This window comes from Neocloeon triangulifer, unplaced genomic scaffold (genome assembly GCF_031216515.1).
Source record: "Neocloeon triangulifer isolate White Clay Creek 2 clone unplaced genomic scaffold, ASM3121651v1 ptg000009l, whole genome shotgun sequence".
Classification (NCBI taxonomy): Eukaryota; Metazoa; Arthropoda; class Insecta; order Ephemeroptera; family Baetidae; genus Neocloeon; species Neocloeon triangulifer.
In genome coordinates this window covers 4769742-4794768 of record NW_026775551.1, presented here as the reverse complement: position 1 = coordinate 4794768, position 25027 = coordinate 4769742, and the positions used below count along the sequence as shown (strand labels likewise).

The 25027-nt window shown below is 35.6% G+C and overlaps 2 protein-coding genes across 4 annotated transcripts in view; one reads left to right on the top strand and one right to left on the bottom strand.

The window, feature by feature from the left end:
* Nucleotides 1-25027, top strand: part of LOC132195522 (discoidin domain-containing receptor 2-like) — a 136437-nt gene that overhangs the window by 63751 nt on the left and 47659 nt on the right. For all 3 annotated transcript variants that reach the window (XM_059617569.1, XM_059617568.1, XM_059617570.1), the window contains exons 4-5: nucleotides 3638-3875; nucleotides 24501-24648. In XM_059617569.1, the coding sequence (XP_059473552.1) occupies nucleotides 3638-3875; nucleotides 24501-24648 (386 nt within the window). The remainder of the gene's footprint in view (nucleotides 1-3637; nucleotides 3876-24500; nucleotides 24649-25027) is intronic.
* LOC132195527 (uncharacterized) lies at nucleotides 4143-7358 on the bottom strand. The gene is made up of 7 exons (XM_059617594.1): nucleotides 7198-7358; nucleotides 6320-6524; nucleotides 6055-6226; nucleotides 5693-5809; nucleotides 5025-5170; nucleotides 4811-4966; nucleotides 4143-4378 (listed from the first exon to the last, which is right to left on the bottom strand). The coding sequence occupies exons 1-7, from the start codon at nucleotides 7284-7286 to the stop codon at nucleotides 4166-4168; spliced, it is 1098 nt and encodes a 365-aa protein (XP_059473577.1). The 5' UTR covers nucleotides 7287-7358; the 3' UTR covers nucleotides 4143-4165.

Here is a 25027-nt window from a genome sequence, read left to right as displayed (position 1 = left end):
CAACTCAGCCGTAAATTCCGATAACAAATGGAGAGGTTTTATTTCCCATTTCCTTCTTTGCTTTTTATTTCATATCGGCTCTTGTGTTGATCAGAGCCTCTCTTTTCACTCTTCCCTTTTTCCACTCACTCGATATTGCATTTATCAAAAGGCCACTTTTAATGTACAAACGCTGCGCGCTGTTTCTTTCGCAATCGAAAATAGCCTCTGCCATGAAAAATGGGGAAAGAAAAACGCCGTGTGCAAGGGTAGGATTAGATAATTTGGTTTCCAATTTCCATTTAGGTGGCGGATCGATAGTGCCCTTGCTGCGACCGGCGATAACGTTTTCATATAATACCTCGCTCGTTCGGCCTTTTTGATTACACCTATTCAAAAGGGCGGCCTTTTTTTTCATTTGGCTCATTTTCCGGCTCGTTGGTTTAGGCTTTTCCGACCAGCAATTTTTCCATTTTGTTTGTAAATGTTGGAAAAACACACGTTTCACATTGACAAGTGTCCAATTTTTTTGTTTTCCCCTCAATCGGCTCATTTGCATCCAATACACAATCACGTTTTCCGCCGATAGCTATTCAGTGTTCAATACGTGCTTGGTCTGACGAAAAAAATTGCACAACAACAACAGAAGATTGATTGCATTGTATGAAAGTGGAGCTTTGTCAGCTTATAAAGCAATTTTCGAAACGGTTGAGCAGTGATTCTTGTTAAATGTAAGAGTTATTTTCACAAGAAACAATTTTCCTCAATTACATATAATTTTCCGTGAATTAAAATTAAGAAGGGAAATGAATTTATTAAAATCAAATTTCGAGCTTGTGATCAATCATTGAAATGGCAGCTAAAACTTAATGAAAACCTCCTCACAGTCACCTGACGACGTATTGGTTTTTCATTAAGAAAGTGCTCGCGGTTGACTTTTTTGATAGGAAATGATTTCAGCACCCGACGTAAGTGAGTTGGAGGAGGAGGAGGTCGTTAGCAAAATTGTTAATGGCTCTCCTCGACTTTCTTAAATGAAGTTCGGTCTCTTTTATTTGCTCCTTCACAGAGTTAGCTGATCAAGTCGGCAGCCAATAAATGTGCAATAATTTAGCACGAGCGAAAAGTTTTTGCCGGCAGCAGATTGAGTTATACTGCGCCGCGCACTTCTCAGGGGTGACCTCGCAATTTCTCAGCTCTTTTATTGCCCAGGGATAAAACTTATTAAAATGTCAGCCGGCAGTAAATTCATGCGATTTTCAATATTAAGTGAGTGAGTGCTCGGCGGCGCACCTACCTTTCAGCGACATATAAATGCACACCAGCAGCCGACGAGCCATAAATGCCGCGTCGTGCAAATATAAATCCTCGGCCGAGATATTAAAGCTCTGACGCGCCGCGCGTTTAATGGCGTCTCCTCCTGTGCTTATGCGCGGCGCATACAGCAGTTAAACGTGCGGAAATTAATTTATGCATTTCACCGAGTGAGATGTGCAGTACAACTTGCGTTGAAACGTTTCGTTGTAATTGCACCATTGCTAATAACTTTATCTCTCGGTCAAATATAAAATTTTAAAGAACATATATCACGTACAATTATGAATTAACATTCTCCCTGCGGGGATTTGTATAATTTCAATATATGATAATTGAAAATCCGTGAGCGGAGTTACGCACAAGACACTGATATATTTGTACAAGTGATCAAAATAATTATTCCCTTTAGACGTTAATTTTTCCATCGATATATAATTTAAATAAAATAAAAATGTTATTTTATGATTTATTTTTAAGATTTTAGGACAAATGCCTGCAAAATAAATATTTCAAGTACTTGTACTTTTAATAAGATAGGGTTACAAACTTTCAGTAAAATCAGTTACTGGAAAGAATAAATCTCACTAATAATAAGACTCAAAATGAATCAATAAGTCAATGATACCGAGCCCAATCAAATTAGGTCATTAATTAACTTGAGAAATTGTAAGAATCTTTCTCGGTTCTGCCAAGAAATGGAAGCGAATTGTCTTTTGCGATACAATATCCAATTTCATTAGGAGAACAATAAAGGCAGCGCATCTATTCCTTTTGTTGAGAGAACGGTATGATGGCTTTGTTTTGAGGTCTGCATCGTAATCAAATTGGGGCACTGCGCTGAATGCACCTCAGCACCGAGACTGTGAGGAATGAAAAGGAGAAAAATATAAAACGAGGGAAAGTTTAATATCTCGCCATCGCTCTGGAGTAAATTATTTTTTTCTTTGATGGATGATGATAATTTGCATAAAATGAAGAGAGAGCGCGAAAGAAAGAATGGTGAGCGAAATATTTCTCAAGAGAAAACAGCACAACAGAAATAACCGCCAAGGTTAAATTTCTGACATTCTTTTCTCGCTGTTAAAAGATGATTAATTTGAAGCTCTTACCCTTTTTCATTTGCCAAAATTTCTTGATAAAAACGTCCTACTGAACAAACAGTAGGATTATGAAGGAAGAAATTTTACCATAAGTGTCATAAAAAAGAGGACACATACAGAAAATTTGTAATTATATTTTTTATTGGAAATTCTTTTGAACAATTTCACGATCCATGCTTGTTCCATGGTGTTTGAATTCAAATTCGGCTTTGCCTGTGTGGTTTCTAGAGTCACATTATTCATTTATTAAAAATAAGAATATTGTTGTTTCTTTGGAAAATAAACAACTAAAACGCTCCACCCTAATTTCAATTCAAAAACCATAAAAATACAAAGCGACTGTCAATCTATCCATCATATTTTTTTCCTTGCTTGATTCTATCTATTTTTGTTTTTAAATTTCAGCAACCTGTAAAAAAAAAAACAATATTTCAATGAAAAATTTCGAAAAGAATTTTAATAAAAACCACACTTGGGCAACAACGGTCTCTTAGAAAGATTCTTCAATCCAATGATCTTTTAGCCCTCTCTATTTTGATGAAAAAGTAAAGTCGTCTCTGCATAGTAGGAAAAAATCTGCGAGCAAAATCCGCAACGTTCACTTGAGGGCCATCTGCATCTATTTAAAACAAGGATCAACAGCTCGGCAGACGTTGCGAGCAAAAAGCAGAAGCGACCAAACGTTGAATGCAAAAAACATTTTGGTGTAACCGAAGGGGCCGCTGGTCGTCGACCCACTTTCGATTCGTAAACTGTCACTCGAGGCCTTGCAAATTAGCCAATTAACTCGAGTGCAAGCGAGGTCTCATCAAGAGCGCCTCTCAAGATCCGCTCGTCCCATTGTTGGCGTCCGACTGAAAATTCTATTTGAACTTTGCGCCAGCTGCGAACATCAGGCAAGCGAGCTAGGGCGTGTAAGATGGCTAATATAAATTAAATGTCGCGCGCAAAAACAGACTGGCACTTTCATAAATTAGGCCCGCTTTTGTCAACGCGATTGCTGGCGACAGCCTAAAAAAATAAATGGTGACACTCGGACCAGGCGACAAATCTCACACTGGAATTTCAAAATATGGGGAAAATTACATTTTGTAATTAAGATTTTCTCATAAATTTTTAAATAAAAGATCGCACATTTTACAAATAATTTTTAATTTGTGTTTAAAAATAAGATTTGTAAAGTTGAAGAATTTTTTAAGAAGAATCTTAAGAAATAAGAAATAAATATAATTTTTTTCCAGATTGCGTAGCGACAGCAACGGAGGTGGTTGGTGTCCAAAGCAGCAGATCAAAGAGGGCGTCCGCGAGTACCTGCAGATCGACCTAGGCGTGGTCCACACTGTCGGTGGTGTCCAGACCCAGGGTCGGTACGGCAAGGGCATTGGTCTCGAGTACGCCGAAGAATACACCCTCGAGTACAGACGGCCGGGTCTGCCGGACAACGAGTGGCGCACCTATCGCACGTGGGACCTCAAAGAGGTGAGTACAATCAATGCAGTTTTTAGTTAATAAAAAGTAGTACTTTTTAGCAAAAAAAGGCCGAAATTAAATAAAAATAAGTAATTTACTAAAGAAATAACTATCTGGGAAAATTAAATTATTAATTTGACATTTTTAAAGGTAATAAACCTTTGAAACCTTTATTGCTGCAGTGCAGAGAAATTTTCTTTGCTAATTAATAAGCCAACCAGTTAAAATAGTTTTATTCAGTTTGTTTATTCTAAATTTATAAATGAAACTAAAATATTGCTGTTATATTATATAAATTTTTATTTTGCGTGGCAAAATATTCCATCCGTTGCAAAGTTATTGCAAAAGTTGAGCCCGCCGAAGTAGTCGAGAACAACAGTCTTGAAGGCCTCGGCGTCCACAACTTGGATGGCCTCGACGTTGGGCTCGTTGCCGGGCTCGTTGTAATCAACGAAGGTCGCTCCTGCCAAATGCAGTCCGTGCACTTCCACGCCGATGAAACTGGGGCGCGTCTGCGAAAATTAATATCCGTTTGCAATTTTCTCACGCCGAGCGTATTAAAATGCATAAAGGGGAGTTTGCTCAATTCAACTTCAAATGCCATTTACTCGACGCGCGCTGCAATTAAAGTAAAAAAAAATCCCGTCCACTCTAACAATCATTATTTTATGATCAGCATTAATTTAATTATAAATGGATATCTGGATTTTTGTCTACCAAAATATAAAATAATTTAGCGATTGCTATTAAATTTCCACTCGAATTATTACATATTTATTCTGGCAATTTGAAGCTAAAATTGGAAAAAAAATCATGTATTATTTAATTATACAGTGTAATCTTATTAAATATGACTTCAGTTTTAATAAAAATGATTCAAGTTATTATTATAAACAAATAAGGAATATAGAATTAGAATTTAATAATCGTATCGTTACTGCAACCTTCAAAACGAGAGTGGATCTCTGGAGAAAAGCTGCAGCCAGGACGAGGTCAGAACAAACCCACATGTCCGAACGTGGCCAAAACTGTTCCTCGGCCGCGTTGAGCAGGGCCATGACTTTTCCGGGCAGAGCTCCGAGCACGTTGATGCGCCAGTCCTATCAATCACAATTAGCTCTGATTAATCAGCCGGGTGCATCTCTCTCGTCACCATACGATGGTCGTCGCCGCCTCCATGGTCATCTCCAGGGGCACCAGTTGCACCAGGTTGGGTGGGTGGACCGGCGGACTGAACGTGATGAATGCGGCCAACGGGTCCACCCAAAAGTTGAATTCCACCCCTGGTTGCATGTTGCCCTTTCCTGGAAATTGTGGCCAAATGATTGATGGGGTAAGAACAGAGATGGGTCATGTATTATTTATGCTTGCCAGAAAAAAAAACTTCAAATTTTCCCGTGTCGATCCTCATTTGCATAGAGTAACACAACAGTCTACATTATGAATTTTATGATTTTATATTTATATTAAATATTTATATAAAAATTATTTGCTTACATTATTTCATTGAAGAAAATTACGATGTATATTCTATACATTTATTAAAAAGTTGTATAATAAATAAATAAAATAAATATATTGAAGCAAATGAAAATTTAATAATTATATTTGAGAAAAAAAATTACATAGTTTTTTTTAATTTTAATTATTATTTTAAATAAAATTTAGCTTACATGTAAACAAAATTAAATAAAATCATTAACAAAGTACAAAATAATATATTTTACACTTAATGATTTAATTTAATTTTGTTTAAATATATGCTAAATTTTATTTATTGCACAGAATGTAATATTTAATTTTAATAACTTTGGTTAAAAATTCACCTATCATCGAGCCGCCGAGCACCCACACACTGGCGAGCCGAGCAGCATATTCGGGCACGGTGCGAATTGCGAGGGCGTAGTTTGTAAGAGGACCCAGCAGCAGCAGGTTTATTTCTCCTTTACCAAGAACGAAAATTGCAAATGAAAGCATGTCTCTGCAAAGGCTTATTTTTTTCCTCTTCGTCAAAATGTGATTTTATTTTCGGCTCCAATTTTGAGAATCGACTTTCACCGGGTCCAATAACATTATAAGGACAAATAAATCCTCCGCGTTTCTCTCGTTAGGGGAGCAGTCCATTAAATAAGCATTAGAGAAGCAGTGCGGACATTAATCCGTTTACACAATACTTTCGGCCGCTTACCGAGGTGCGTTTTCGTCAGCTCGAGAAGCCCCAGCACTGCCGGCACCGGCTGCAGAAACTCATCACCAGGCGGGTTGGGGTACTCGATGTCCCCGAACCCGTCGTAGCCAAAATAACTGTCGTTATTGTTGGTCAGCTCAAGCGAAAAAGCTGCTCCCTCATAAACCGGGATCTTTGGTAGAAGAAAAAAAAATTCCATGGAAAAAGAAAAATGCAGAAAAAAAATTATGTAGGTGTAAATTTGATTATAATATTGCTCACGTACGTCCAGTCTGTTTGCGGTTTGCAAAATTTTGAGCACATTCCTCGACACATTTCTGACGCCCGTGTTGCCGAGGACGGTCGTAATGGCGACGATCTCGATTTCCTGCCGCTGGTCTGCGGCCAGAAGCATTCCGAGGGCGAACGCGTCGTCAATCCCGACGTCTGTGTCTACGATGACCTTGGCCCTTGCAGCCTGACCCTCCACCCTAAAGAACGATTAATAATTGAATTAAATTTTTTTTATTTATTGAAAGATATTTATTTATTGTTGTTTATTTGTCCAAATTGTTACATCACATTGTTTACACACAAATTGTTGGAAACAAGTCCAGCCAATTTCCGAAGAAATTATCGGCTGGTGCTTTTCAGACTAATTGCTTCAAATTAGAAGCTTTTAGTGCTTACACGGACATTTAATTAACAGTGCTCTTTATTATTTTCAATTAGTTCATAACAATTTGTTCAATTTTGTTTTAACATCCATTTTTTTTAATTTGTATTTCACATCATTTTTGTTCTGCAACACCCTCAAATGTTTTTATATTTATATTTACTTTTGATACAAAAAGATAATTAAAAGTTTTGTAAATATGCTTGTCATTAATTAAAAAAACATTTTGATAACATTACAATCTGAAAGTAGCTCGTGTACATCTTTGAAGTGCCGTTTTAATGTTATCATCACTTAACACGACTTGCTCACCAGAGGTGCTGCATTTTTTTAACACTTTTTATTTTCCCTTTCCCTGATTTAATTTGATATGTGAGGAATAAATAATAAGAATATTTTATTATGAAAACTCTCTGCAGAAAAAGATTTTAAAGTAAAATAGCTTCAATAAATTTACATGTTTTATGAGGTATAAAAGGCTGACTTACATGCAAGATGAGACCAAAATTGCGAACAAAATCGCAAAGACAACTTCCCTTGGAGCCATTTTGGCAGATCCGCCAACGCTAAATCGCATCCTCACTTACGCGCCGACAAATGTTTTGCTGTAGACAAATTTTCTTAACGTTGAGTGTGACTTGTCGATTCTTATCTGACCGAGATAACAAGTCAAAATTACGTCCACGAGAGGCGCGAAGATTTTGCACTCTGCACTTCTCACTCCAACACGCCTTTAATTAAAATCCCCACTCTGATGAAAATGCGAGTTTAATCCTTTGACGCGTCCACACAGATCGCTAATGGAATTAACTTATTATTATGAAATAAACACATTACGGTCGAGGCTTTTATTTATTTAGGGCTCCAAATTGATTTTCGGCAGCCGGCGTTATTATTATTATTATAGATAATGAACATGTTATTTCATATCGCGAGAGCGAGCTAAAGCATAACATATTAAACCGCAACCGGCACAAAGGTATATAAGCCGCATTTACTCTCCTGCCGCGTAACCCGACGAGAATTACATCCACGTTTATTTGCGCTGACAAAATATCAAATGACGTTCGCTGTGCCCATATCGATCGCCACTCACTCGCACGCATGTGAAATCTACATAATAAATTATTCCGGCGGGCGCCTTCAACGCATTAAAAACGCGCATCACAATTCATGCGGTGCGAATATGAATATTTATTGTTTTATTCAGCACGTACCTTTTTTTACCTGTTCGTACTTTTTTTTTTGTTATATCCGCAGGACGTGCGCGAAAAATTATTATTGCGGCCAAATTAGCCGGCGCGAGGATGAAGATGCTTGTATGACGGCGCGAGATTAATTTTTGCGGCGCTCCTGCGGCTGCAAGATGGCTACAAATTGCCCTCATTGCGCCTGGCCAATGAGTCGTGAGATTAACAAGGAATCAATACAAACAGCGCCCTGCAATTTATGGCCCTCTCGCGAAACGAATGAGCCCAATGCGTGGCAAATTTTTCACCCGTGCCCCTGGTCGTTAGTCTTCAGATACATTCACATTACTCTGCTCACTTCAAGATTGTTTTGATGCTCTAATTCTAATTTAACCTTTTTTCATTAGATTTTCTGTTTAAATCTGCTAAACCAGATATTCACGAGCGTAATTATGCCTTGTCTACTGTTTTTTATTAACGTACGTAACATATAAAAATAATTTTTCCACGTATTTCCCCCCTCCACCTCCTTATCTCAAAGTATTAAAATTATGATAATGCTCCAATATTCAAATTATTCAAATGCTTGCACATTTACAACTATTCAAATCAAATAGTTGTGTACACAGTACAAAAAATCACTTATTATAAAATCTGTTTGAAGAAGTTGATATTCAAGAAGATGGTCATGGAAGTGAAGAGATTGGGCTTTTCATAGGATCCATATTTATTTATTTATTTTAAGTAATACAAAACTGATAGTAAGAATTTTTTAACAATTAATTTATTCCATAAAATTTTCTTTATCGATATATTTTGTGGCATTACGCGATATGAGTTGGTGTACTAAAATCTATATAAGAAATTAATGTTTTTTTGTCGTATACCTAAATCATTATTACAAAGACGAGCTATAATAATTTTTACGTTTCAGTTTCGCCTAGTTTTATAACTCAATTGATATACAAATAGAAACTTAAAAAAGCTTTTTGAAAGCGTAGAAAATGAGCTTTGTCCTCGTTGAAAAGATATTTTTTTATGAAAAACACATTTGATGTACTAGTTTTGGTCACGGTCCCCTATTTCAGGAGCAATAAAAACTTGAAAATATCAAGAAAAAAAAAACACCTTTCTTATCTTTCTATCAAAATATATTGAAATCTTAAAAATAAAACCCATAGTATTTTTCAATTTTTGCAAATGTTTTGTATTTTTCTGTTCTTATTAATGAAGGTTGCAGACCGCGATCACGCGATCAACACTGAAAGAGTTTAAAAAGTGGTTATTACTATTTATATTGTACAAAATGCTTAAAACAAAATAAACAAATCTTGAATCGTTTTGTTCTGTTTTTGCAACAAAGAAAAAAATAAAGACATATCCCGCTTTCTTCACTTGCTTGATCGTCTCCTCGAGTGTCAATTTTGTCACTAAACTTAAATTTTAACTTGTAACTGTTATTTAATAATTGCCAATGTTATGTAAATTGTAGGAAAATTGATAAACGAAATTAATTTTCACTTTGTTGCAAAATGGAATATTTAAAAAAAAAAAAATGGCCTGCGCCACATAGCTGCGTGATAAATCCGTTGTATTTGTCGACCGCCAACAAACGATGCAGGAAACACCGCAAATTCCGCAGCCTCGCGTTAATGCAGCTCGTACGGTTATACATTTGAAATGATGAAGTTTGGTGTTTTGGGCCAAACTTTGCACTAATTGGTCGGATCCGCAAATCACTCTGACCTTTTGGATTTACGGCTAGGGAATTAATTTGTTGAGCACGACAAGGTATCTTCCGACAACATGGAAATGCTCAATGGCGTGAAATCCGAAATATAAATTTTTGCATCACTTCAAAGTCTAATTAAACGCGCCAGCAATTTTAATTAGCGAGATTTCTTTGGTAAAAGCAGGCGGATAATGTTCGCGGCAGACTGTTGCTTTCAAGCCACACGCGTATCGTTGTTGCCTTGGATTTTATATGAAATTCAACCTCTGTGTAATACAACAAGCAAACAACATCAAAGCGTGCACCAAATATTTTAATTAAGCGCAGGCCGTTTGTGCTTTGCTCTCGAGCAAAAAGAGAAAACACCTCAATTGAGAATTCACTGCGCCGAGTACTCGCCCCTTGCAGCTCATGCATGTGGTAAAAATATTTGGCTTTTTCGTTTTGTAATTAAATTCTGCAGATTGTTTTGAAAAAAAAAAATACATTTGGAAAATTTTTGTTAAAATAAAATAATCCTTTTGAATATTTATTTTATTTGCCGCTCTAAAAAAAAAAAAAAGACACTCTGACTTGTTATTTTGCCAGTAGCGGTGTCATGTTGACGATTATTGTGCAAATGCAAAGTTCCAGTTTCTCTTTGCTGACGTGAACAAACAAAAACAAAACATGCAAAAGCAATTCCAACGCTGATGACACTTCTTGAGAGCGAACATCAGTGAGCAAATCCTCGTCCGCTTTGATAAGGGCGCAGTTCTCTAATTACACACATTTAGCAGTAAAAAGCTTGTATTTAATGTGAAGTGTAATATGCTAATTCAATTATTTCACATAGAAAATTCTTTATTTATTTATTTATTCTCCATTCAGATACAATATGAAATACACAACATCTTACATCAAGTAAATACACAAAAATTAAATATATTTATAAAAAAATCAAATATTAAAAAAATAATATGGACAACGAGATACTAATTTTTCATTTATCCATAAAATAAATATAAATTCCGTAGTGCCTTCTGCACCATCATTAAAGGGCAATGACCAACAAGACTGGCCTAACGCCTAACCATATACAAATTATTTTGCAGTCCTCAGAACTTTCTTCTCATTAGGACCACCTATCCACTCTAAATATGCTACTAAACTTGACTAAATATCTTCCTTGTTCCTGTGAATGCAAATTAAACCTTGATTCTTATGCCATCATGAAAATCAATTTGAAATTAAAATAAATGCATGTGTTCTACATAATTCAAAGTAAAATTTATAAAGCTCAATTTAGTGAACATGAAATTTTCTTGAGATTTTCAGAAGACTAAAATTATTACGGGAGTTAATATATATATTTTTTTTTAATATTTGATAATAATTAGAAATAGATATAAAATATTATTAATTAATTTTAATATACCAACTAAATTAAAAATATATAAAATATGTTATATATTAATATTCAATAAAAAGATATTTACTTTGAAATAATGATTTATTTTATTTAATTTGTTTCGTTAAAAAAATCCATCTCTTGTTAATTTTTTTGCTTTGTTTATTACATTCATGATGATCTCAAAGCAAACTTTTTTAAATACTTATTGACTGTAACGACCATGATACAGTGATCAGATTGAGTTAAAAAGCCACACATACGCAAACGACTGCATCATAAAGTGCACAGTAAAATAATTGTTGGAAAATAAAAGCATGCAAGAGATTAATTATATCATAATATATGGCACCAATATGAGGCTCTGCGCGTTAAAAACTGCACTGCAGATTTGGCGAGGCAGCATTTTATTGCGAGAGAGTCGCAAAATTATTTGAGAACGCACCTACCTCGCCATTTTACAACTCATAATTCATTAACGGGGGCGCGGCAGCGAATAAAAAGTTGCGGCACCGCGAGTGTGCGACGCGATAATAATTCGCGCGCCGGTTTTAACGACTAACTCACATTTGCGCTCGCTAATGAATTCACACATCAAAATTCTCTGGCCGTCTCTCTCGGGGGATCCGTCATGATAGAGAGAGGCCGACTGTGTCGGAATTAGCGAGTGTTCAGCTGTTCATGCGCGCCAATAAAATATTCACCGCACACACGGCCCAACTTTTAATACGTTTAAATAATATTTGCACCAAATTTAATGAAATTGGCCAGAGCGTATAATTCGCATTATCAATATGGCTGCGAGAGAAATTGAAAACACTCGGAAATTGAAGAGCTCTTCATTTAAATTCAAAATGATCGGACTGAAATTGATCATTTTTTAATTTTTTATGTGGCACGATGTTCCGATCTTTTTAAAAACATTTAAATTTTCCCTTCCCCTATGTATGATATTCATAATTTTTTATTTTTTATTATTAGTTTTCATAATTTTCTCTGATCAGGTGAATCACTTTTCTTGGGTTCTGAAAATTCAATACAGGCCACAGATAATGAAAAGCATATATCGTATTTGTTAATTTCAATCTGTATAATTATAATAAATTTTATGATTTCTTTGGTTCGGTTTAAAATAATGAAAGTTTATTGAATTTGAAAACAAATACAATAATCTATTTTTCTATATAAAATTTTAATTATTCATAGGATAACTCCAAATTATAGCACATTAATTTCTCTAATATTGCTTAACTGTTAATTTTTAATGACTTTTTTTTTATCAAAAAATTACTTCATTAAGAGAGGGTTTCATAATAATATGGAATAATTAATTAATGATAAATTATATTTTATTTTATGATCATAGTTAATTACTACAATTTGATTCAATTATGATGCTCATTCATCTCTGATTTCAGTGATTTCAAAGAATTATTTATTTTTGGTTTTGGATTTCCTTAATAATTGCAAGTTCATACTAGACAGGAAACTTATTTTGTGAAAATCCTCTCCCATTTAAAACAAAAGGCCGAGTAGTAACATGAAAGTGTCACCGGGGTGTTTGCAATCTATCAATCAAGCGGGCGGCTCTCTTCATTTATTGGCAAAAATGCAGTATTTGTGTGGCGCAAAAATATGCTGCGAAAAGCTGCAGCCAAGCGGGGCGATCCATCAAAGCGGCTCGTCAAAAAGGCGGCTTGACATTCATTGTCACCCGGCCAGCGGCAGCAGCCCGTAAAAATTGCCACACTGGCCTGCAGCTGTGACCAGCGCCCTTTTTTTTTTGCCTCGGATCGCGTCTGGTCCATCATTGTCAAACCGCTCGGGTCTGATGAAGTCGGCTGAATTTTTGTGATTAGCTTTGCGGTTTAAACAAGTTGTCCGAAAACTGTGCACGATCGCCACCAAGCCGAATGGAATTTTTATCTCATTTCATCACTCTCTGGCCAGTGGTGCATGTTATGTGGGCAGTGCGTGGGTTTATTTTCGCTCTCTCTGCGCCATAAATGCGTATCATTTTCAGCTCGAATGGGACGTTATGTGTGGGGTGTATTTTAAGGGGGTGAGATAATAATGCAATCTGATCGCTGTGTCGACAGAAAGAATGTCGTTTTTGCTAACAAATGGAGTGGGCATTAACTGATGAGAGCTAAAAAAGAAAAACATATTTTTACAATTTCACATGAAATATTAGAATCTGGGTTCAGTACGTCCACCTTATCTCTTTTCGTGTTTTTGGGTTGTTCATATACCTGCATTGTTATCTTTTTGGTTAATTTTAAATTTAGTGGCTAAATAGTGTTTATTGCTGCACACGGTCAATATTTTTTTTTTTAAATTTGGCGTGAATGCCTCACTTAATAATTAAAAGTATTTCTGGAATTTAATGAAAATACTGTGTTTCTATTAATTTCAAGCTCCAATGGGATCAGAAGATAAAATTCCTGGGACAACGTTACTTTGCAATTTTCCGAATTTTAAGGAGAACCAATGAGAGAAACTTGCTCTTAAAATTACAAACTCAACAAATCTTCATGGAAATGAAGAGATCAGGCTTTTCCTCGTTGCAAAAAATTGTTTTTATTCAAAAACAAACGGCTCTGGTAGTTTCGGTCACGGTCTGCGACCCTATTTCATGAGCAAGAAAAAATACAAAAAATCAGCAAATTGAAAGGAAAAAACACATTTTAAAATAATTTTTTCAATTTGCTGATTATTTGTATTTTTTCTTGCTCTTGAAATAGGGTCGCAGACCATGACCGAAACTGGTAGAGCCGTTTGTTTTTGAATAAAAACAATTTTTTGCAAAGAGGAAAACGCCCGATCTCTTCATTTCCATGATCATCTCCTCGAGTGTCAACTTCTTCAAACAAAATCTTTATTCACTTTGATTATTATTGTTTATTTGTCCAAATTTTTGCATCAAATTGTTAAAAACAAATTATTTTAAAAAGGAATTGTTAATGCAAATCTTGCATGAAACTCTGATGGCACTCGAACTGCATCCAACTGAGCAGAATTAATTTTGTTATTGATACTTTGGATGAAATAAAATAGAGCTTGATTGCCGCTCGTAATGCAGAAAGTTATTTGAGATGCAATGCGCGCAGAGCGAGCGCCCGCGGATCACATTATTTGCATCGCTCTCTTTTAATCAAAGCCAGAGTTGCTTTTGCGTCGACTGCAAAACAAGCAGAATGCATAAAGAAGTACCCAAGGCCTTTCATCGGGCGCTAGAGAAATAATGCAATAATAACGTGTGTGCGCGAAGCAGTCCAATAAGCCATTGCAAATTGAACGCCCGAACGTGCATTAATAATGAGTTCGGAAAGCGCCCGAGTGCTCATTTTCATTTGCAGCACCCGGCGGAGTGCGAACGGAGAACGTGCCACTTGCCCGAGTGTTGGCTCGAAAGCAGGAAAAAAGATGCCGTAAATAGAGTTTGCGAGACTCTCGGGAACGTCGAGGCCACGTGACCCCTCGGCGAGAATGCAGCCAGCCATGCAGATTGTGCAGGGATTTTAATTAAAAGTCCATTACTCGCGGCGGCAGGTACCGCTGAGGAGCGCACAACACACTTGCCGTAATTTAATGGCAACACTCACTTCACAAGAAAGTAAGATGCACATGAGCTAATTCAGGTTGCAGGCTGTTGTTGCCTCATTATTGTGCACTTTTCCGAGGGGACTTCAAAAAGTTACTTTCCAAGAAAAATAAAGTCGTTGAAAATATTATTTCCCCATGGAAGAAAAAGCTGGCTTAGTAACTTTTTTAAAAATGAAAGTAGCATTTGTTTGCAAAATTCTACATGGCTCGGACGCTTTTTTTCTGTGTTTTGATAATTTACTATGAAAAAATCCAGGGATGGGAACTTATTAACTTAATTTTCAAACAAAATGGTGCTACGTTATACAGCCCAATACATTTTTTCAGTTTATTTAGAGGTATTAAAATGACCAAAAGTAATCAATTAATAGAGAAAAATCACTTATTTCAAGTACTTTTTCTATTTATTTGCATATTTTGAGCCAAACACGACCTTTTTCAACCTATTTTAACAATGTTATTCATCTTACAAAATCTAAACTTATTGATAGCAAAAAATTTTGATATTTCTTGATTCTGATTTTGTGAGCACAACAGCCTTCAGAAGATGTACAAATTAAAATTGATTTTATTCAGCATGAGATCCTAATAAATTAATTAATTTAAAACAAAGCAAACTATCTGAACTATTTTCCAATTCAGATGGCACTTAAATTCAGTGATAATATAATTCAATTTGAATACAAACATATTTTATATACATAAAGCAGTATAAAGTTTTTTTTAAACCAATACAAAAAATTCAGTTAAGTAGCTAGTAGCTCATAATCTTTAAAAACTATTGACAGTGAATTAAAAAAAATTAATAAATAAAAGCGCTAGGTATAAAATCTTGGGTGTAAAAATAATACAACAATTAAATATTTAAAAGCAATTTAAAATTGTTTACAAATCTTTCAATAGTACAAAAATTTAGAATTTCTAAAACAGTTTCTAAATATTATTGGCGGAATACGTGTTGCTATTGACCCTTCGGAGGGCACTCGCATTTAAAATCCCCAATAAATAAGCATCTTTTGGCTGAGAATTATCTTGTAAGAGATACTACAGGATAGAAAATTATGAAATAATTTTAAAAATTTCTTACTGTTGCATTTCTTACTTTTGAATTTCTGACATTTGAAAAACAGACGTTTTCTGATGAATAATTTTCTAACAATTTATTTTCTGACAAATGCAAAAATCTGTTTTCTGACAAAAAAATTTCGGACAAATAACGGCGACTCATTTCACACAGCTAGCCTAACAAAATTTACAATTAGATGAGGTACGAAAATGATTGTTTATATGCTTTTTTCACCTAATTATCCCCTATTTCAGATGAAAAAATCTTCAATTTTTTCTCCTAGCCTTGTAAAATCTAGTGATTAACTTTTAAAACCCCCAGAAATGGAATCAATACAAAATGAAGTAATTGGCATATAAAAAAGCGCGCATGAATCGTCAAGTCTTTTCAATTAACGTCATGAAAAATTTCCTGCAATCAATTTGAAACGCGCACCACTTTGCCAGCCTAAAATCAACTTTCACTTATACCCGAGCGTAATGCCTGGCCAAACAAAACACACGCCAATTTGACTCGGCGCATACATATTATTTTAGCATGCGATCCGACAGGCCTAATCACGTAGGTCATGAAAATCGGCCATTAGCAGTAGACCACGGTAAGCTACGTTCAATTACCGCGACGAGCAATTTGTGTCGTAGTTGGAAGTACAAACTCTTTTTTTTTCCTCGGAGAGAAACGGGAGACGTGCCTGCTCGAGGAGCAACTACAGAGTTGGGTGTCAAGGGTGCTCAATAATTTAGCAGGCCATCGGTTCGGCCCCGGCAGTGCATATATGCGACACGTGAGAGTCGTCAGATGAGCACCAGCAGCAGCTTGTAATCCTGTCGGAACACCTGACCTCCTCCAACGGCCTCTCAACAGCACCCTCCATTATCGTAAATTCGCCGCCGTACTACAAATACACAGAGGCCTTTTGCGGCCGCAGAGAGGGCGATGCAAAATTCATCCGACATCATTCCGGCCGAATTAATTCCATTTATCAAAATTATATTCGCCTCGGCAAATGGCCCTCCAGAGGTTCCATGCATTTCTCTGCCCACACGTGTGCGCATCTGGCAGGTGAACCAACTACTCGGCTACAATTATTTACTTTGTTTACCTCTTCGAGATATTCATTAATTACAATTACAACGGTCTCCTTGCAAGTCTCTGAACCCTACATTCTCCCTCAATCACACAACCAACCCACTCGAGCTATCTCTCGACTCTCTCCGAGGACGATGAAATGTTTCCCTATGTTTAATTAATAAGGGGCCGGCATGGCTTGCTTGTGTTGTTCGCACTCAAGATATGTATAAATTTATGTTCAGCACGTGCAGGCCAACAAGGTACCGGAGTTTGCAATGTGATTATATAAGGTGCTGCAATTGCGTTTGATCAATCTCTCGGAATGCATGCTCAGTGTTTATTGATGGAGAATTCGGAATGTTTATCAACATTCTAGTGTTTGATGCACTTGAATGTTTTGTAACCAGGCATCCCTGATATGAAACTAATTCAAAATTCCGTGCGGTCCTGTAATATTACAAGTAAATCCAACTTAATGAAAGTATAATTGCGCTATAAAATATGAATTAAAACAAATTATTAAATTATGAAACATCCTTGTTTCAAATTTCAATATTTTTAAATGTTATTGTTCTTTTTTTTCAATAGTGGCCGAGTCTCTTTTGATATCAGGATTGTAGCAGATATCTCCCAGTTTTAAATCCTTTCCTCTCTTTTTTTCCATTTAAAAATTTTTGTACTGGTCAGAAAAAATAAATAATCATAATAATTTTTAAAACACTACGGAAAATATTAAAAAGTAAAAAAAAATTAAAACCATATTGAGATATTAATTTACAAAATTAACCATTTATTTTTAATATTATAATTTTGTATTAATCGTATTTATAAATTAATTATTATATTTTGTCTGAAATAGATAAATTTGTAATAACTTTGATTTATTTTTAATACATTTTATTTTTAGAGCGGTAATCGATTATGGTACTAATTTGAAAAACTTCACTTTGGTAGGCTTACTTTCGTTTCCATTATGAATTTGATTAGTCAGTAGCTATTTTAATTATTATATTGAGTAAAATGATAAAGTGATGATTCAAAATATGAGCAGAAACAGCTATGAGTGATTTGGAGGCTTCCATTGAGTTTCGGCTCTTCGTGGCGATATTTAATACAGTATTTTGTGAATGCTGGCGGCGTGAAAATGGCAAGCAAATGGAAACCAAATCACCGAGCAACGACTCCGATAACTCAATAAAAAATTTGTGCCTCTGTGCAACATTAGCAAAATATGCGGCAAATAAGTTGGAAAGTTGCGCTGTCGGAAGTTTGATTGTGGGCCTGTAATGCAGTGCGAGAGGGTGTATCGGCTTTCAGCGCCAACTCACCGTCCGTATCGGTAGCTTGTGTATGGATTTTGCAATCTAGGATAACGGGCCGCCGCACACACCACACACTCATCCATTTTTCTATCCTACTCTCTTGCTCGGTATACAATTTTTATGTATCATCGCAGATTCGAGCGAGAGCTCAAAACGCAGAAATATATGTACTTTGTGCGCGCAATCGGGTGGGTGTCGGGTTGTTAAACCTGCTAGCAAAGTTTGCTCATCTCGGGATTACAAGTCGGCCGTTATTATGTGTATCTGGCGGAGGAGGAAAGCTCTGCCTGCTGAAGCTGCTTAATCTGCACAAGTCATTTCGCGACAGTATTGTCGACCACCACCCTGCCTTTTAAATTTGCAATTTTGACGCCGGTTGGAATAAATTCTTAAGCCGATTAGACGCGAGTGCCAAATTTCAGCTCTGCAGCCAAAAGATTGTTCAGCTGCTTTTAAAATCTTCATATTGTTGATTTTTAATTAGAGTCTAGATTATGAAGCTGATATTGAATAACATACCAAAAATTTCATATAAAGTGAATGTTATAATTGTTAACTAAAAATTTAATATAATACGTTGAAATTTTTTACATCAACTTATAAAGGTTTTATAATTCCATGTATTTTATATATTTTTTATAAGCTTATCACTTTGTGATAAATTAAAATTATAATTTACAAAATAAATCAAAATTTTATCATATTATATTAGTATGCATTGATTGTAATCATATATTTCTTATATTTTGTTTTAATTGATAATTTTGCATTAACTTTTATTTATTTTTAATGTATATAACTTTTGCCAGTTATCATACATATAAGTTTACGTGAAAAACTTCATATGATTCTTCTTGGTGTATTATTATTATTATTATGAACTTTAATCAAATCATCAATTCAATGTAAAGTTTAAATTTAGCAAAAAAAAGCAGGAATTAATCTTAATTTTTCATTCGCCTTCTATCCGCCTGCTGGGTAAAAAAATCGCTGCACACCACCGACTGACATGAATAAAAATTTAAAAGTTGGGGTGCAATTCAATCTCATCAGCCGTTCACTGAATTCGCGAATGATTTTTCAACGTCAAAGAGTTAATTATGGCTCACCTTTCGCCAACGGATAACGAGTCAGTTTGATTGAATGACGAGACGAGCTGTGGCAAAAAAGCGAAACAGCTTTTTCAATGTGCAGGTGAAGGGAAAATGCACCGACGATTCATCACAAAAGGCTAATTTCCACCGTGATCCCTATTAACGGCAAAAAAATCCACCATTTACACTCTTCGATGTGGAAGTTTATTTATATATTTATTTTCGATTACGGCCTGAAATAATGATGATATGAAGTGTACACACAGGCCGCAGTAGTGCCTGACCTAGTTTATATTTATAATGTGCGGCTAATAATAATAATATCGTGTTGCCACATGCATGAAATATTCAAACGGGCGAGCGAGCGCACTATCAGCTAAATATTTATGCACCGGCTGCGTGCCGAGTGTTTTAAAATCCGACCCGCACGGCCCACACATAAATCGCGTCCACTCTCAGCGATTAACATCGTTTTTTTTCTATTTCAAATTAAAAAGTTGCCTGGCAAACAACAAAAGGCTTTTTCCCTATTAATAAATGTATGCGTGCGGCAAAAATTAAACTGAAAAAGGTGATAATGGCGTTTATGGCATTTCGTTTTGGTCACGCCGTTGTGTAATTCCCCCCCAACAATAATTAAAATAGTAATTGCGTTGTAAATTGCTCTACGGTAATTAGTGCAAGTTCTATTATCAGATATTCTCGTTTGATCGTAGAGAAGTGAAGTACAGAGTGGATTTGTAATGCAATCGAGTCTCAAGAGTTTTTTCCCACCGAGTTGCGGACAGAAGTTCGCGCAACGCCAGAGCTGTGCATTTCCATAAAAGTTGAGAGCGAAACTTGGCGCCGAGTTTTTGCTGCTCACGACTTCATCAACTCCACCGACTTGCTCATGTAAATCTTTGCACGCAGCTTTTTTTCTTCTAAAAGGCACCCAAGTGGGACACATTCCCGTTCGTCGAAGTTGGTGTTGATGAGCATGTTGATCCTTTGGGAATTTGCAGACATTTACTGCTGCTTGTATATTGCTTCTCTCATTTATACAAAAATAAACAAATTGCAAACTTATGGTACAACAAACAAGCTCGGATTCATCTGATAAGATGTTTGTGGCCAACATGTATTGTATCACTTTAATATTATGATTTGGGTCTATTATCAAAGTCAAATTTTTGTGCTCCAATATTTGAGAAATTTTAAGGAAATGAATAAAAACGCACAGAAATATTTGTGATCATGAAATTTAAGCAAAATGAGATCACTAAATTTCTTTTTCTGAATATTTTTATTTGCACATATTTATTCTACGTTTCCCTCGTGAAAAGAAATATAAAACTTAAATTTCAAAATAGGAAAGTATTTATTATTTATTCTGCTCAAATTTGAGATAATTTATGTTCATCCAAATTATTTTAATCTTTTATAATAATAATCTTGTAGTTGATTGAACCAGTAATCTTTTCTAGAATACGATTTTTTAATAAAATAATAATTACTAGTTTCTGTATTTTATTTATGTATTATTTTCATTTGAATTAAGTATTAAAACATTTCATTTGGAAAAATAAGCTATATTTTTACAAAAGTTATAATTTAAAATTTTCATCTTACATAGAATTTTTCAAATTGAGCAAAATTTTTAGTAATCCTGGTGTTTTTTTGTTTTTTTTTCCCACGCTCCCTATAGAATAGAAACTGATTTTTCTTGCAAGGTTGCGTTTTCCCGTGATTTGGTGTGTGTGCGCGTCCTCCTGGTTGCAGCCGTAAATTCGCCAGTGCCACCTGTCAACTGGCGCGGCGTCGGCGGCACACAATCGAACTGGAATTTCTGCGCCACATCTCGGCCGCACGCTCGCTCGCCCCGCCAGCATATTTATGGCAGCAGGAAGAAAATAATTTCATGATTTAACGTGTTCCGAGTGCACTCTTCCATTAAAATAAGATTCAATGATTTATGGTGTGCGCGCGAAAAACTACCCCCTTCCGCGGGGCTGCGACCCAGAAACGCCGGATTGCTTTTCTACTCGCTCGGTTATATTCTCGGCCGAGTCGAGAGAGTCTAGTGCGCCGCTTGGCTAATTTCGTATGCAGATTGCGCGGTTTAGAAAAGAATTACTCTTTTATTTGGCGGCCGTTCAGAATTATAGGTCTCTCGTTTCTCGTCTAGCTCGCACACGGTCTCTTTAATACGCCATGACCTGCCTTTTGATAATCGCCTCCTAGCCGAGATTGCAAGTCATTTTAAATTTATTTTTAACTTTATTCTTTATACAACAATTATTAAACATAATTTTCGATTTTATTTTGTTTATCATTTTTTTAACATAAAATACATTTTTATTGCTTTATTTAAATTAACTAAAATAAAGTTAATTTTAACATTACATTACTACAAAGTTTTTATTTGAAATTTGTTTCAAACAGCTTTTTTATATATTTTGTTGCATATAAATTCAAAAAATTTTAAATTATCAGAAAAGCAAATATAATTGGATATAAATATAAACTTAAATATTAATCCGTCGCAATTTTTCTGGTGTGCTCCATATCTCCGTGCCTTCTTTACACAGAAAATTCTTATTCATATGCGTTATATAAAAATTTAAATTTGATAAAAAATTTATCTTCTATCCTTGACTACACTTACCTTACAATTAGAAACATTTTGCTGCCCAACTGGTTGATTATGTATTGTATGCTGATTGCTTTAAAAATAATGTCATTATAAAAATAAATGAAAAATAATAAATTGGGTGGTGCTTTTTGCACGGGAAAAAAGGCACAGGACAACAAGACTGTCTTGGCCTGGCCCTAATAATGTAAAAAAATATATGTATAAAAGAAATATATATTATTATTATTATTATTATTATTATATTTTATTACTTTTGTTGCCACTCCTAATAAAAATTAACCCAAGCTTGCAAAGTATCATATTTTACGTAATTTGATATAATATTCAATTCATTTTCCCGCTGTTTTATCCCACAAGAAAATTATTACACATCTACCTTTAAAATCTACACGGTAATTTATTTTCATTAACCCAAAAGAAAAAAAACTTTCACGTGTTTTCCAACAGGGAAAACACCATCAAATGCAAATATTTGCTGCCGAAACGGTGCGGTGTCCTGCCGGAACAAACAGACACAAGTGTAGCGTGGTCGGTGCGCGCAGTTTAATGGAGGCGCCACTCGAATGACACACACGAGAAATAAAATCTCCTTGGAGGAAACAAAGCAGCGTGCCGAGAGCGGCCCCTAAATGAATTTATGTGCGTCTCCCCTGCTCGTTATACACACGACAATGCTTTTATGCGAGAGCTGTGTGTCGTTATTAACGGCACGCAACGACCAAACTTGCAGCCGCGATGACCATTATTGTGATTATTGTTGCGTGGCGGCCCAAACAAGAAAAAAAGCGCCAACCCAAGTACAAAGTTTTCTCCTTTTGTGTGTGTTTGTTGCTTGACCAGTTGGTGTATTTTAAACCTACTTCTCAACTTCATATCAACAATGCTTTTTTTCTTGGTTTAATACTGCTTACCTGGAAAGAGGGAAAAGTTGTGTGTGTTTGTTAGACTTCAGAGTTTGGAAAGTTCAAAGTAATTTGAGCTCTGCCTTATTTAAAAGTATAAAAACTGACGTTCGCACCAATTTAGCTTTTTGTTCAATTCTCAGTATAAAAAAAATATTAACCAATGCCATGAACTCTATTATATTATAATATTTAAATGTTTCATTTGTAAAAATGGCATGGAAATAAGCAATAATCCTTGTCATTGATGAGTTGATGACTTCTAAAAAATAGTTGAAAAACTTTAGCAACCTTGCCAGTCTTGCCTAAAACATAATTTGTTAACTGCAAATAGTTTATGCTTAAATGAGTTGAAAATAAACCCTATGTTACGTTCAAATAATTTTCTTCATAAATCATAATAATTACATCTGTCTCTTCAAACACAAATAATAGAAGAGACATGTCGCAATATATTTGAAGAGTTCTATTCCACTTGAATCCATCTGCTCCACAACGAACTGGAAGGCAAACTGCGTAATTTCATATAACGCAGCGTAAAAGAGGCCGCAATCCGAACAAAACTCAATATCGCAGATGTGCCTTGTGCTTCAGCTGGGCTCTTGCATTTTGCAGAAATAGAGAAACGTTGCACTCATAACGTATCAGACTGTGTCATTGCACGCTCTGCTGCAACTGATGCACGCCGCGAATAAATCTGCAAAGTAAGCTATTGACGACGTACATCAAGTTGGCTCCATTGAGGGGAAAGAAAAAGCTGCAATCTCAACAGAGAACTCTTTTAAACTAATCAAATCAAATATTAAGTGGATGATGTGAGATGCAACGTTGAAAGTATGAATGAGAAAATAGTATCGGAAAACTTTTCATTGGTTTTTCTACCATTTCATATAATATCAAGTTAAAAATATTCTGAATAAGAGTGAATAAATTTTTCCCTGTGGTTTATAGGATTTTCAGGATACTTAAAGACCCACTCCAGTCATTTGTATTGCTCTTTATTCTAAGAGATTGCTAAATTTCGAGTGTATCTTGTGAAAACACTATTTGAAAATTCCAAACCGTTGCGTCTCAATAAAAAGAAAACCTAAATACGATTGATTCGCGCGAAAAACATGTGAGAATTGAGTAGCCAATCAGAACCATCAGTTTTGTACAAAAATTGCAGGATTTTGTCACATTGGCGCTGCGATCGCTGATTTTCCCTCGTGCCCAACGACGCTGTGCAGAAAACTTGGCAAAATCAGCGTTCGCAGCGCCAATGTGATCAAATCCTACAGTTTTTGTACAAAACTGATGGATCTGATTGGCTATTCAATTCTCACATGTTTTTCGCGCGAATCACTCGTATTTAGGTTTTCTTTTGATTGAGATGCAACGGTTTGGAATTTTCAAGTAGTGTTTTCACAAGATATACTCGAAATTTAGCAATCTTTTAGAATAAAGAGCAATACAAATGAACGGAGTGGGTCTTTAAGGATACCCGTAGAAGGCGTAGAAACGTGTAAAAACATTTAAGACTGTGCCATGATATTAAATAAAATTATCATCAGGTTTCCACAGTCAAGAATGCTATTGCAGCTAAAAAAAATTAAAAGCAAATCAATGGATATAAATGATCAAAATTTATAAAATAAATACCGATATCATAGAAATAATTTAAGCTAATTAGATAAACTATTCAAAGTATGAAAAATTAATCTTCCAATTCCATGAATTTCTGTTTGCTCCACTATTTAATCAATCAAAATCCTTCGCTGATCATGCTCTCTCTGTGTTCCAGATATTGACCGGCAACAGTGACACATCGACGATAGTTAGCCACTACCTCAATCCGCCAATCATTGCCAGTCAAATCAGAATCCTCCCACACAGCATCCATCAGCGAACGGTGTGCATGAGGGTGGAATTGCGAGGCTGTCAGTACGAGAGTGAGTACAGCTTCCACTTTTCCATTTACATATTTCCCAGCAGAATAACAACATGCATCATTAATTCGCAAATAGAAAAATAGAAAATTAATGTCGTCCTTCAAATAGAGAAATGCAATTACGGTCTTCAGATTTTTTTGTTTCCCCAGCTTTTCCGCGTATGCCAAAGAATAGCTTCAAAGAAAGTAATGTTCTGGGAAAAGGGAAAGGTAAAAAAAAAAAACTTGTGACTTCCTTCTTGGCTGTCTGAGATGATTGATATTGGCGATATATTGCCGACTCGAATCCACCTGTCCTTCAAGTGAAGAAGCTCCAAAAAGAGAGAGAGAGCGAGAACCAATATTGATGGCACTTTTTCCTCCTACTTCTCTCAAGAATA

What these genes read in the sequence shown, in the direction of transcription:
- LOC132195527 (XM_059617594.1), bottom strand. Translation starts at nt 7,286, where the DNA reads ATGCGATTTAGCGTTGGCGGATCTGCCAAAATGGCTCCAAGGGAAGTT. An exon ending in AAACCGCAAACAGACTGGAC is followed by an intron (nt 6,227 to 6,319) that starts GTACGTGAGCAA and finishes CTTCTACCAAAG; the next exon opens with ATCCCGGTTTATGAGGGAGC. An exon ending in GCTGACGAAAACGCACCTCG is followed by an intron (nt 5,810 to 6,054) that starts GTAAGCGGCCGA and finishes TTCTTGGTAAAG; the next exon opens with GAGAAATAAACCTGCTGCTG.